At 32.0% G+C, this 12,421-nt stretch overlaps 1 protein-coding gene across 2 annotated transcripts in view; it reads left to right on the top strand.

The window, feature by feature from the left end:
• Positions 1-2,780: 2,780 nt before the first annotated feature.
• The window catches only part of LOC108908070 (transcription elongation factor SPT6), a 56,111-nt gene continuing 46,470 nt past the window's right edge, over positions 2,781-12,421 (top strand). The window contains exons 1-8 of one of the 2 annotated variants that reach the window (XM_023454751.1): positions 2,781-2,971; positions 3,153-3,228; positions 3,284-3,370; positions 3,435-3,541; positions 3,598-3,705; positions 5,844-6,151; positions 9,836-10,280; positions 11,777-12,063. In XM_023454751.1, coding sequence (XP_023310519.1) covers positions 2,930-2,971; positions 3,153-3,228; positions 3,284-3,370; positions 3,435-3,541; positions 3,598-3,705; positions 5,844-6,151; positions 9,836-10,280; positions 11,777-12,063 — 1,460 coding nt within the window. In that variant the 5' untranslated portion in view covers positions 2,781-2,929. The remainder of the gene's footprint in view (positions 2,972-3,152; positions 3,229-3,283; positions 3,371-3,434; positions 3,542-3,597; positions 3,706-5,843; positions 6,152-9,835; positions 10,281-11,776; positions 12,064-12,421) is intronic. The other variant, XM_018711982.2, reaches the window with a different exon arrangement.

Here is a 12,421-nt window from a genome sequence, read left to right as displayed (position 1 = left end):
TGATTAGTTTCCACATTTGAACAAACAGTAAACAATACAACAAACAATAAAAAAAACAGGCCTGCCTCATACTGGCCGTTTAGCCGAAAATATTGCTACGGTGTGACAGAAATTCCCTTAACCTCAGCTCCCTGTCGGTCACTGCAAATAAACATTTTAAAAGGAACAATGTAATGAATTTTAATAAAATATTTACTTCTTTATCCATTCAAGATTCAGCTAACCCAGGAATTGAAACCAGACTGTCGGATTTGGGACAGAGACAATCCTCGGATCATTTAAGAACGACCAAAGAGTGCAAAAATACGCCTTTTGAAATTAAATGTATCAAAATAAAATTGAAATGAAGTTATCGACCACTTCTGAAAGATACTTTGAAAGAGTGCAGTTTCATGGTAATCCCAAAACGACTATTTGTTCGCAATCACTTGTTACTGTTGAATAAAATTTGNCTTAACGATTCGAGATGTATGGCCCACTTATGCAGAAAAAACTCTGAAACTGATGGATTAGTGGATAAATATATTCTGAAATTGGAATAAAATGTTAAGAGGAAACTGGATGCCAGAGCACTTGGATGAGGAATTACATTGTCTATGATCTTAAAGGGAATGGATATGCAAACAGAAGCATCAGGAGGTACCTAACCTAAGAACAAAGAAAAAAGGAATACAAAATCAATACAATCTAGAGTACCTACCTCAAGGAATATAGAAGTAGCCTCTCCCAACAAGAGTTGCATATTTCATTGTATATACAGCATTCCGCGTTTGGAACCGTTATAAATAAGTTTACGTTTTTAACTCAGGCAGAGCTGCGCGAGATTGAAAAATAACGCATTCGATTAGAGAAGGAATAAGACGTAGACACAGCAACTTGGGATAGAAGCGTATCTCATGCCGTGGCCAGTGTGCTTTTTTGGGCTGAGCATTCTCAGACGCAAACTTATTTGTATCAGAAAAGGGTAGGACTTCAAATATATTAGTTATTTCGTACTCATCTTCCCTTATTTCCCTTGTTTCAACTGTCTCTGCCAACGAATATGCGCATTAAAGGAAGTTAATGGACAACATAAAGGTTAAATATTTTCTCGCTTGGGTACAAAAGGGCCGACCATTACACGTGCCGAAATGTTACTTCGGATTAGGAGGAAAAATCCAGTTTGATGAATGATAGTTTTTTCCTGAAAAGAGATATTTCCCATTAAAATTTAGAATTATAGTTACAGTGGACATTTAGAGATCTTGGTAAGATGCGTACTGTTGGGAGTTTAAGTTTTATGTTAAAAACGAATTTAAAAGAATAACACAAGTATCAGTATAAATAACAACGTTTAGAAATAGCAGTTGTGGAACATGAGGCAGATACAACCCAAAAAAACAGGCTGATGCAAATAAAACATACAAGTATTATATTTATACTGTTGTCTTAATGTTTTATCAACAACTTCTAAACGTCCGCTAGAAAAGCTAACGTTTAGATGTCAATTCACTGTACATCATAAGACACTTTTCGCAATAAATGGTATAATTTATTTTAATATTTGCATAAACTGAATAAACTTAAATAAAAAAAACTTAACGTAAATTTTCTCATATATTTTATGAAATGCACTTATGGTGTAGACAATAATTTCAAACCATTCACTAGAACACCACGGACCAGTACACCAGCAAATATAAATACCGGGCAGAGGACTTAATCTCCAATTTCAGAGTTTGTTCTCAATAATTAAGGAGTCATGTCTTACAGAAAAAGATGAACAAGGAAGCCTAGTATGAACCAATTTAAATAGATTTTTCTTCCATTTTTAATATTCCTTACTGAATTATTTTTACCTACTATTTCTTAGTTAAGGAAATACTATAGGCCTTGCCTATAGTGGTTCCCGCTCTTTTTGTTCAAAAAATAAATAAATAAATATACCTATATACAAGGAAGCCTACTATAAACCAATTTAAATAGATTTTTCTTTCATTTTTAATATTCCTTACTGAATTATTTTTACCTACTATTTCTTAGTTAAGGAAATACTATAGGCCTCGCCTTTAGTGGTTCCCCCTCTTTTTGTTCAAAAAATAAATAAATAAATATACCTAAATTATAATGGAAAGTGATTTAAATTGGACGCCTATGACCGAAAATCCAAAGAGGAGTGGGTACTTACGTTATTTCGGCTAAACTAATTTTTTCGCCTTGACCCCGCTACACCTTCTTTGGAAAACGTCAAAATAAAAACAGAAATACATTTACATTGATGAAATAAATCGGCATTTACAAGAATTTGGCCGACCGTCATTCGAAAGGTATGGAGAAATTAGTCACAATGATTTAAGTTGGTGATGTTTAAATTACAGCCCACACATTAATATTTACTAATAATTATTGTCAGGTAAAGGATGTAGGATATAGTTCTTTCAATGGTTACTGATTTTTTATGGTATTCTATGAAAATGTTTTTATGAAATTAATGAAAATATAAATCATCAAAAAAATATTCAAGGATCTTTAAAAAATATTTATTTTCATTTATAGCCAGTTAGTCTTTATAATCTCACCAAGGGGCGCTTTGCTTTTATAATAAATAAATTTTATAACAGGCATAAACTTTAGCATCGATAAGAATAAATAAAACTTGACTGGGACACCCTGTATACATAATAATATATGCACTGTTTGTACTTATTTTTTTTTGTTTTCGACAATTATAATCGTTCTTTTGAATATCCCGCCATAAATAGTACTTTTATATTTTGTAGTTGGTATTAGATGGCAGTAGTGTGTCACTGATGCCAAAGTTGATGGAAGTATCAAACATTTTACCAGATATGAAGAAAAATAAACTTTAAATTAAAATTTAACCACCAGTGAACTGCATTTATTTAAAATATTTGTCATTTGTAATATAACCGACAAGGCTGAATAAACAATGGCAGATTTTATCGATTCCGAGGCCGAAGAAAGTAGCGAGGTAATCAGTTTCATAATGCTGCTACGAGTACTGTAAAAATTGGTATATCATAAAGTGAATGTTTTTGATACTAATGCGTACATGTAATCAATACTTTTTGACTAAACACAATAGTTTTATGTATTTTTAATTCAACGTACAATCTCGACATAACCTCTAAATTCATGCTTTGATTTCTCAGGAAGAGGAACTAGAACCCCATGAACGCAAAAAAGCCAAGGCCGCTGTACAAGACAGTTCCGAAGAAGAAGAGGATGGTAAATATATTTTTACACATCTTTTAATGTTATATTATTTTCAATTTGTTTACAGACGATGAAGAACGTCTACGTGAGGAATTAAAAGATCTTATCGATGACAACCCTATAGAGGAAAGTGATGCCGAATCAGACACATCTGGTAAATCATAAATTTATACTTAAATGTAGTCAACAATTAAAAATATTACTTTCTTCTATTATAGGTAGGGAAAAACGTAAAAAATCAGATGATGAGGACCTAGATGACCGATTAGAAGATGAAGATTATGATTTGCTTGAGGAAAATTTAGGAGTTAAAGTCGAAAGAAGGGTATTATATATATAGCAGCTGTATTTTTTAAAAATTCCTTCAAATTTGAATTTTAGAAATTTAAACGTCTACGAAGAATACAAGATGAAGAAAGTGAAGGTGAGGAAGAGCAGGATCCTGAACAGGAACGAGACCATATTGCTATGGATCTGTTTTCGGAAGATGTAAGTAAACAACTACTGTCTTCAGAATCGTTTTTAAATTACAGTGATTCACTTTACTCAGTATTTAACAGTTTCATATGATGAATCTGATCTATAGACACACACACAACATGTAAAAAATGAAAGTGCACTTTACTCGTGCAATATATTAAAATTTTCAAAAAAAATGCAATATCTGAATATCAAAATAAATGAATTTATATGAAATTTTATATACACAATCCATGAATAAAACTGCGTTTAACATGAAAAAATTCAATTTCAGCTGGTGTAGATTTGAAGTATAGTGGTTACATTTTTTATGTTGATTTAGTTTTTACTATTAAAAATTTGTAAGGATGATACTGAGGGTTCTTCTTCTTCATCTAGTGGTTGGTCCTTTAAAAGTCCCATAGCACTGTGGCCTAATTAGGCGTCCCACTACTAGTCTTATTCAGCAAGTAGATTTGTCCTTTTTACAAAGTCCAAAAGCTTCCTTGCTGACACTTCTCTCAGTTCCTTGGCTTCCAAATAGGGTCTCCCAAGGAGCGCCATTCTGCTACGTGCAAATCCTGTGCACTCGCCCAGGATATGCAGAGAAGTTTCATCCGCCGATTCACATCCTCGGCAGACCTCACTGTCTACAAGCTTTAGTTTATGTAGATGTTTCTTAAAGTGACAGTGTCCCGTTATGAGTCCTGTCACCCTCCTGAGCCGAATTCTGTTCAAGCTCAGTAGCTCATTCGCTCTTCCCTTCGAAGGATACTCCATACTGAGGGTTACTTTCAGTGTGCAGCAAAATAAAACGCTCTCTCAATGGTAAATAAAAGTATTTTTATTGAAAACAAAGTTTGTGAAAAAAACGTGTTGTCAGAGCGAGCGTTCGCTGGAGAGTCTGTCGTGTGTGGAGTCGTTTGCAGGTATGTGAGTAAGCATCTGGTCGCCGGCGCCAATTTGCCGTGAACCCTTCCTGGAACCCTGGTGCGTCCGGACGGTGTCAGGCCGTTGCTATTGACGTAGTACTTAAAGATGGGTCACTTGCAGACATGTGTACCCACAATACCTTTAGATAAAATTAAAACTATTTAAATGATTTTTTAAAGGTGCTTAAAATGACGTATGCTACAATACATGTTTCAAATTTAAAAAGGTAACAAATTTTTAAGAAAACTTTTTTGAAAATCATCGCATAACTCAAAAACGTCAAATGTTTATGGAAGGAAAAAGAAATATATTTAAATAACGATGAAAATGCTCGTTCATTTTTTACATGTGTTTCACGTATTTGTTAATATTGCAAATATGTATCCATTTTGTTTTATCAATTTTTATTGAAAGTTTTCTTATCCTCTTAAAAAATTAAAAGTTATGTTTCTCTATTAGAAGAAAGGGCTTGAAGTCGGGTTTAAATATATGTTTTTAGTGAATTTTATTATAGGTAGGTATAATTACTTCTAATACTTCAGTTTATTGATTTGGGAAAAATATATGTATATTTTTTCATTATATTGACCATCAATTATGCATTTTTAAAACTAGTCTTAATGACAGCTAATTTAATAATCATTTTTGCAAGCATTTACAACTGCCAACAAACTCAAATTCTTTTGAATTATTCAAAGTTCTCATTAAATATTTTTACTATACTATTCTTCGTCTGCAACTGTTTGTCATTAAATTTTATTTAATGAAATTGCTGGATCTAATTTTTGTCTAAAGTATTGACAACAGCAAACTGCTTTTTTTTCAAAAGGAGTAATAATAATTGTCTTTGCACATGAAAAAAATACGAACAAATCTATTTTCAAATTGTATATTTAAGTTTGCTTTATTGTTATGTTATGACAATTGAATAAAACGTACAAATTGTTATTTTGCTCTCCCAAAGGAAAAAGAAGAACAGGTACGAAGAAAGGTAAACTTATAACTTATAACTAAATGTTAGAAGATTGGTAGTTCATGGTATATGTACTACAGTTTACCAAAAAAATGAGAATTGGAATAAGTATTTATTTTCATGTGGATTGCATGCAATTTTTTAATTATTTTTCTGTCAGCTATAATACTGTCAAAAAAACACCTGCTCCTGCTTCTTGTGTCTAAACTTTTTACGGTCATCTACTTTATATTTCTGTATTTTCTGAAAACTTTATTTCTAGGATGACGAAAGACGATCGGAACGCAGTCACAGACCAGCTGTGGAACCCGAACAGTTCGGAGAGGAAGAAGAAGAAGGGGAATATTCAGATGCCGACGATTTTATTGTAGATGATGAGGGCCGTCCTATCGCAGAGAAACGAAAGAAGAAAAAGCCTATTTTCACTGATGCTGCTCTTCAAGAAGCTCAGGAGACATTTGGAGTCGATTTTGACTATGATGAATTCTCTAAGTATGAACAAGATGACTATGAAGAAGAGGAGGAGGAAGAGGAAGATGAATATGAAGAAGACGAAGATGGAGAAAGAAGGTAAGACATTTCATTTTTTTAAATATAATTTTACATATGTATCCTAATATACTGGGCACAAATTTTCGGTAAAAATGTTTAGGACCAGTTGTTCCAAATCTTCTCAACCTTTGAAACTAAAAAAAAATTAAATGACACCTGATTACTTTTTAATAATCTGAGTTGTTCATGATTAAAATATGTGTATTGATTTTTTGTGCAAATGTTTTGCAACATTTTAGTTTTGGTTTTTTCAATATGTTTGGTTTATACTAAGTCCAATCCGTAACGAAAAATCTCTGAATCTTGACATCTCCAATATTAATGATTCGTTTACAGTAATAAACCGTTATGCCTACGCTCGAGATAATGCGATCGCTGATTGGTTGAAAAGAATTTCATGAAAAATTACACCAATAACAATCGGTAAAAGAGAATGTTGTGTTTTAATGTAATCTTGATCTTATCGTTTTAATTTTACCGAAATTTCATTGCTAACATGAAACATGAAAATTACTGGTCGAAACAGAATTACTGGTCACATGGCTTGTAATCATTTATTTAGGCTCCGTTGTTCCTTCATCCATAATTTCACTGTCTAATTTGTCAACAATTGCAACATTTTCTGCATTTAAAAATGGAAATATTTTGTAATAGTATAATTTTTTTCTCAAAATCTAATGCATGATGCTCTTCTAATGTAGCATTTAAAAATAAAAAAAATTTCACGAAATAGCAGCCAATTGAAATCTACAATCCTTTTTTAATCTTAATTTCTGACCTTCTGGCTTGATAAAAAAATTAAATGAAAAAAAATCCAAAGTAGAAAATATTGTATCAAATTTTGGAAGCAATTGGTCAAGGTGTTTTGAATAGTATGTTTGGAGATACTGTGTTTGCAGATTGGCAAAGAATTGATGCGCTTGGGAACTTGGTCGCTCGTCAGCTTCTCTGTAAATCACCCATAACTTTTACAGTTCTTGAAATATCAAGATAAAATTTACAGATGATATTCTTTATATTCCAAACTTGGAGAAATTTTTTTTGAAAAAATCGATTTTTGTAAAAATTTACACTATTCTTACGACTACAAACTTTATGAGCGAAAAAACATTTTTTTCTGCTTTGATATTCCCCCTTATCTGAATAACTATCTAGAAACCAAGGTACAAGTATTTTTATATTTAACCAACTTCAGTACTGAAAGTTCTTTCACATTAAACGTCACTGAACATGAGTATTTGGGCCTTAACCAAACTTATTTCTATCCAAAGTTGCCGCTAGATTAGATCAAAGTTGGTAATAGTTTTAGATTATTTTTTCAAATAACTAAATTTTCTTTCGTGCATTTTTTGTACTTGTAGCGGTTTTCGTATAACTAATAATTTTTTATTAGTAATTAGCATCGCATTTGTCATGAAAAAATTTTATTTAATAACAAAATAGTGCTTTGAATTATCATTTTCAATTTTCTCACTTTATTTATAGAGACAAGATAGACAATTGTACATTGGATTTTCCACAATTTGCAAATTATGACATCTATTAATCTAATTTAACACTCCTCAAATAAGAACAGTTTTGAAATTATTTTATTTAGAGGAAATGAACTCGAAAAGATCGTTTTTTCTCTACAATACATTTAAGAATCAAATGGATTGATCAAATTTCCAGAATATTTATTTACAGCCGTCAAATTTATGGGGCTATTAATGACGGTGTCTCTCAGTCTAAGAATTACAAATCTTGACATACTTGTGTTGGGTTTTGGTGTTTGTACTGTTTATTTAATTTATCAAACTTTTTAAAAAACTTGTTTTACAATGTCTTAAACTTCCAATACTTAATCTACCTAATATGTCAACATTTATAGTTTTGCGATTTGACACCATGGTGTTGTAAGATGCCTATACTCCAGTGCCAAACAGTAGGCAGTGACTCGTTTTTCCAAACGATGTTAAAAATAAAACAACAAATAGATATGTCGATTTCGATAAGAACTAGTTTATCCTTACAAATTTATAGTTACCTTGGTATGTATTCATCAATTCTGTTCTCATATGTAAAGACGGCTTATTACAACTCATATACACTTTTTTTTATGGGACATAGCCAGTCTGTTTTTATTTGGCATTTATTTTTTGTGCAATTGCTAATAATTGTACTTTTAATATCGTATGTCTATTTTCAATATGTTCCGTTCAACTGTTATATTATTTCTCCTTTTTTCCCCATTGAAATTGGCAATTTTTGTGTTTGTCGACTATGGTAAGGTGCACTATTCATGACAATCACTGCATCAGGTTCGACGTGAAGTGAAATAGATGCAAACCATTTTTCAAATACTCCACTAACAAAATATCCCCATTCACTTCCGATATGTGTAATTATTATTCAGCCACAATCTCAGGCTCCCCTTTTGTATAATGATAAGCGAAGACAAAAATAGGTGCTTGTAACAATAAAATGTTACAAGTGTGTGCTTACTCAGGCTGAACATATTATCGGAACACTGCCAAACGAATGACAAAATTAATTTGTGAGATAAAATAGTAAAAATTATGGTTTAATTTGTTAATGACCGAATTTATGACTCTTCTGCACACTATTTTGACACTTAATTTAATTGTATACAAATTCATTGAATTTTTACCTATATTAAGATAGCAGTTGCTGAAAATTCATTAATCTGTGTCGGATATTCCTCAAAATATTTAAATATTGTGGAAATTTTTCAAAAACTTTTAGCTCTGTATCATGTTAACTCCTTCGTTTCGATATATGTGCATATAAACTTTTTGCCTTAAAGTAATTCAAAGAATGGACTTGAGAACCAACCTGTACAGCAATTTATTTGAAAGAAATATACAGGGTGTTTGGTAAGTCGATGCATTCCTTTCAGGAGATTATAGTACAAGTGATTTGTGATATATTTCCTTAATATACCATATTCCGAAAACGCTTAGTTTCCGATCTACAGGGTGTTAATGTTTTAATAAAAAAAATGCAAATTTAAAATTATTGCGGAAACCGCTCAGAATATTTTAATGAAATATTACAGGCTTTGACAGTTAACAACAATACACGTTTTACGATAAAAATATTGTTTTCAGTTTCACCAGTGGCGTGCGCACAAGCACGTCTCTGGATATTTTTAAAGAAAAAATGCTATGCCACTGATTTTTCTTAATATAAAAATTGTGCAATAAATCGATATTAATTTTTTTACTCGAAAACGGTGCATCATAAGAAAAACAGACAACATACCTTTTCTCTTCCAAATTGAACAAGGAATTCAAAAATAATTTTTATTTTAAGAAAAATCAGTGGCGTAAAATTTTTTTCTTTAAAAATATCCAGACGTGCCTGTACGCACGCCACTGGTGAAACTGAAAACAATATTTTTATCGTAAAACGTGTATTGTTGATACTTGTCAAAGCCTGTAAAATTTCATTAAAATATTCTGAGCGGTTTCCGCAATATTTTTAAATATGCATTTTTTAATTAAAACTTTAACACCCTGTAGATCGGAAACTAATCGTTTTCGGAATATGGTATATTAAGGAAATATATCACAATTCACTTGTACTGTAACCTCCTGCAAGGAATGCATCGGTTTACCAAACACCCTGTATGTACATAGAATTGTTACATATACTAAAGAAAAATCTTAAAAATAGTTCAACAAATGCAATTTTTTTTAGGAGGCGTCCTAAGAAAGCTGCCAAGAAAAAGCCTACCAAAAAGTCCATATTTGAGGTGTACGAGCCTAGTGAGCTCAAAAGAGGCTTCTTTACCGATCTCGACAATGAAATTCGTAACACTGATATACCGGAAAGAATGCAGATACGAGATGTGCCTATTACGGCGGTCCCTGATGACTCCACAGAATTGGACGATGAGGCTGAATGGATATACAAGCAAGCGTTTTGCAAACCAACGATATCTAATATGGACGCACATTTAACACCCGAGGCTAGAGAGAAATTAAAGAAGGGACCGCAGACTATTGGGAAAATTAGAAAGGCTTTGGATTTTATGAGAAATCAACAATTGGAAGTTCCATTTATTGCATTTTATAGGAAGGAATATGTACAACCAGAACTAAATATAAATGATTTGTGGAAAGTTTACAAATATGACGCCAAGGTAAGTTAAGTATTACTTGTTAGTATTTACGTTCCATAATTCAGTGCAAAATATTAAGAAAAAAAGTAAATTGTATTTCAAAAAACATACTATATATCCTGTGAATAACAAAATTTAAAAAATAAGATTTGCTATGAACTATGGACCTGTCGTCTTTGGTTTTCAAAATAGAAAACATTAAAGTTATTTATTTATTTTTTAATGAATTATGCCATTGATGCTGAATTTTGATGGGCATATGTTTTGAGAGACCATAAATAGTCTACAATAACCTATACAAGCTATCCTGGCACAAATTACAAACACGTCTGGAATGTTTATCTACGGAAAAGGTAATTCTGCCCAAATCAGATTGTTTAATTTCTCTCAGTTTTTCAATGATAAAATAAACTTTTTTTAATTGCTCCCGGAAAGTGATATCCAAATGATTCAAGTCCAGGGATCATATTAGCTAATTTATTGGTACATTTGCTCAGCATCCAATACAATGATTTGGAAAGTGTTTGTATAACTGTCACCTTACTAATCTACTGTAAAGGGGTCCCTCGTTATGTATACCGTGTAATTTTTTTTAACCTGAAACTTTCAAATATCTATAAATAAATAATACGAAAAAATGACGACGATGAAAATTTAATTATTCCACAGAGGAAATACATTAGTTCTTAAATTACTTTAAAATCTTAAACAGGAACTCCTATTTTTTATTATTGCAGATTCAGATTCTACGGCTAAAAGTACGCATTATTTGTCTGAAACATTTTTTTCACTTCATGATAGATACAGCACTATTTTATAAAAAGCGTTCGTACAACAAAATCGGAAACTATTTCAAAATCAGCTTTGAAAATCAATCTCAAGATAAACATTACTGTACTGTTTTGTAAATTAAATATGTATTTAGGTTAGATACAAACAAAAATAACCAGATAGCACTGATGGCAGCAACAGCTGTAATTAGCACTCGCAGAGCATAAAATTTATAACCAATTCCAAAATAATCCGAAACCGCACATGCACAGATAAAAATTTACAATCTGTTGGAAATTGTCTTGTGTGAACAAAGCTAAAATTTTGTAAAAACCTAACCTCAAATGTTTTTTATGACGGCAACCTCAGAGAAATACCCGTTTCTACAACACTGGGTTTACTCGAATGATTGTAATTACGTACGGATATGTGTATTGGTAGTAAATGAATTTTTGCTAAATATCATTTTTCAAGTTTACTGTAGTAGAAATTGTAATAAGAAAACTGAGTTGGCAAGTACCATTTTAACACCCTGTATGTAGGAGATAGAAGCAACTAAGACAAAACATTTAGGTTTCCTCTTATTTTGACTTGCTTAGTCCTCTTAAAATTGTGCCTATAAATTTATATATTAATTTAAAAATTATATACTTAACGTCCAAAAGATCTATAGTTCATAGAGAAAATGGACTTATTCTTTAATACTCCATTATTTTGGAAAGGCACTATATATAACATTTTTTTAGTGGTGTCAGTTGAAAATACGCAAAGAAAACCTCCTCCAACTGTTCGAGAAGATGCGTTCCTACCAGCTTGATCAGCTGATGAAAGATCCGGATGCTCCTATTCCCGACAATGTTCGTGTCATGAAGGATTCCGATATCGAAAGATTGAAAAATGTTCAGACTGCCGATGAACTGAATGATGTGCACAACCATTTCATTCTTTATTATTCCGCTGACTTACCCGCAATGCATGCCGCATGGAGGATTAAGGAGAAAGAGAGAAAGAAACAAGAGAAAAGGGATGCAAGGTAATTTACGACATTCAGTCAGACTCTTACAAAGTTATCTTATAGCAATCGCCACGCATTTTGAGAATATTTATTTATTTATATAATAGTCTCTTTTTTTTCAAGGTTGGCATGATATACAGGGCTGGAAAATCCACATGGTCCATCTGCCTTTACATGAGAGCGACAAAGTAAAGTAAAGAAATCCGTGCGATAGACAAGGATGGCTATAGTGAAGATGTTTCATAATCTGAATAGTCACCGCCTGTTTCGGGTTAGAAGTGGGACTGACTATTCAGATTATGAAACGTCTTCAATGGAACCATCCTTGTCTATCGCACGGATTTCTATGACTTACTTTATCGCTCTCACGTAACGG

Source organism: Anoplophora glabripennis, unplaced genomic scaffold, assembly GCF_000390285.2.
Source record: "Anoplophora glabripennis isolate ALB-LARVAE unplaced genomic scaffold, Agla_2.0 scaffold152, whole genome shotgun sequence".
Classification (NCBI taxonomy): domain Eukaryota; kingdom Metazoa; phylum Arthropoda; class Insecta; order Coleoptera; family Cerambycidae; genus Anoplophora; species Anoplophora glabripennis.
This window is presented reverse-complemented; position numbering and strand designations above follow the sequence as displayed.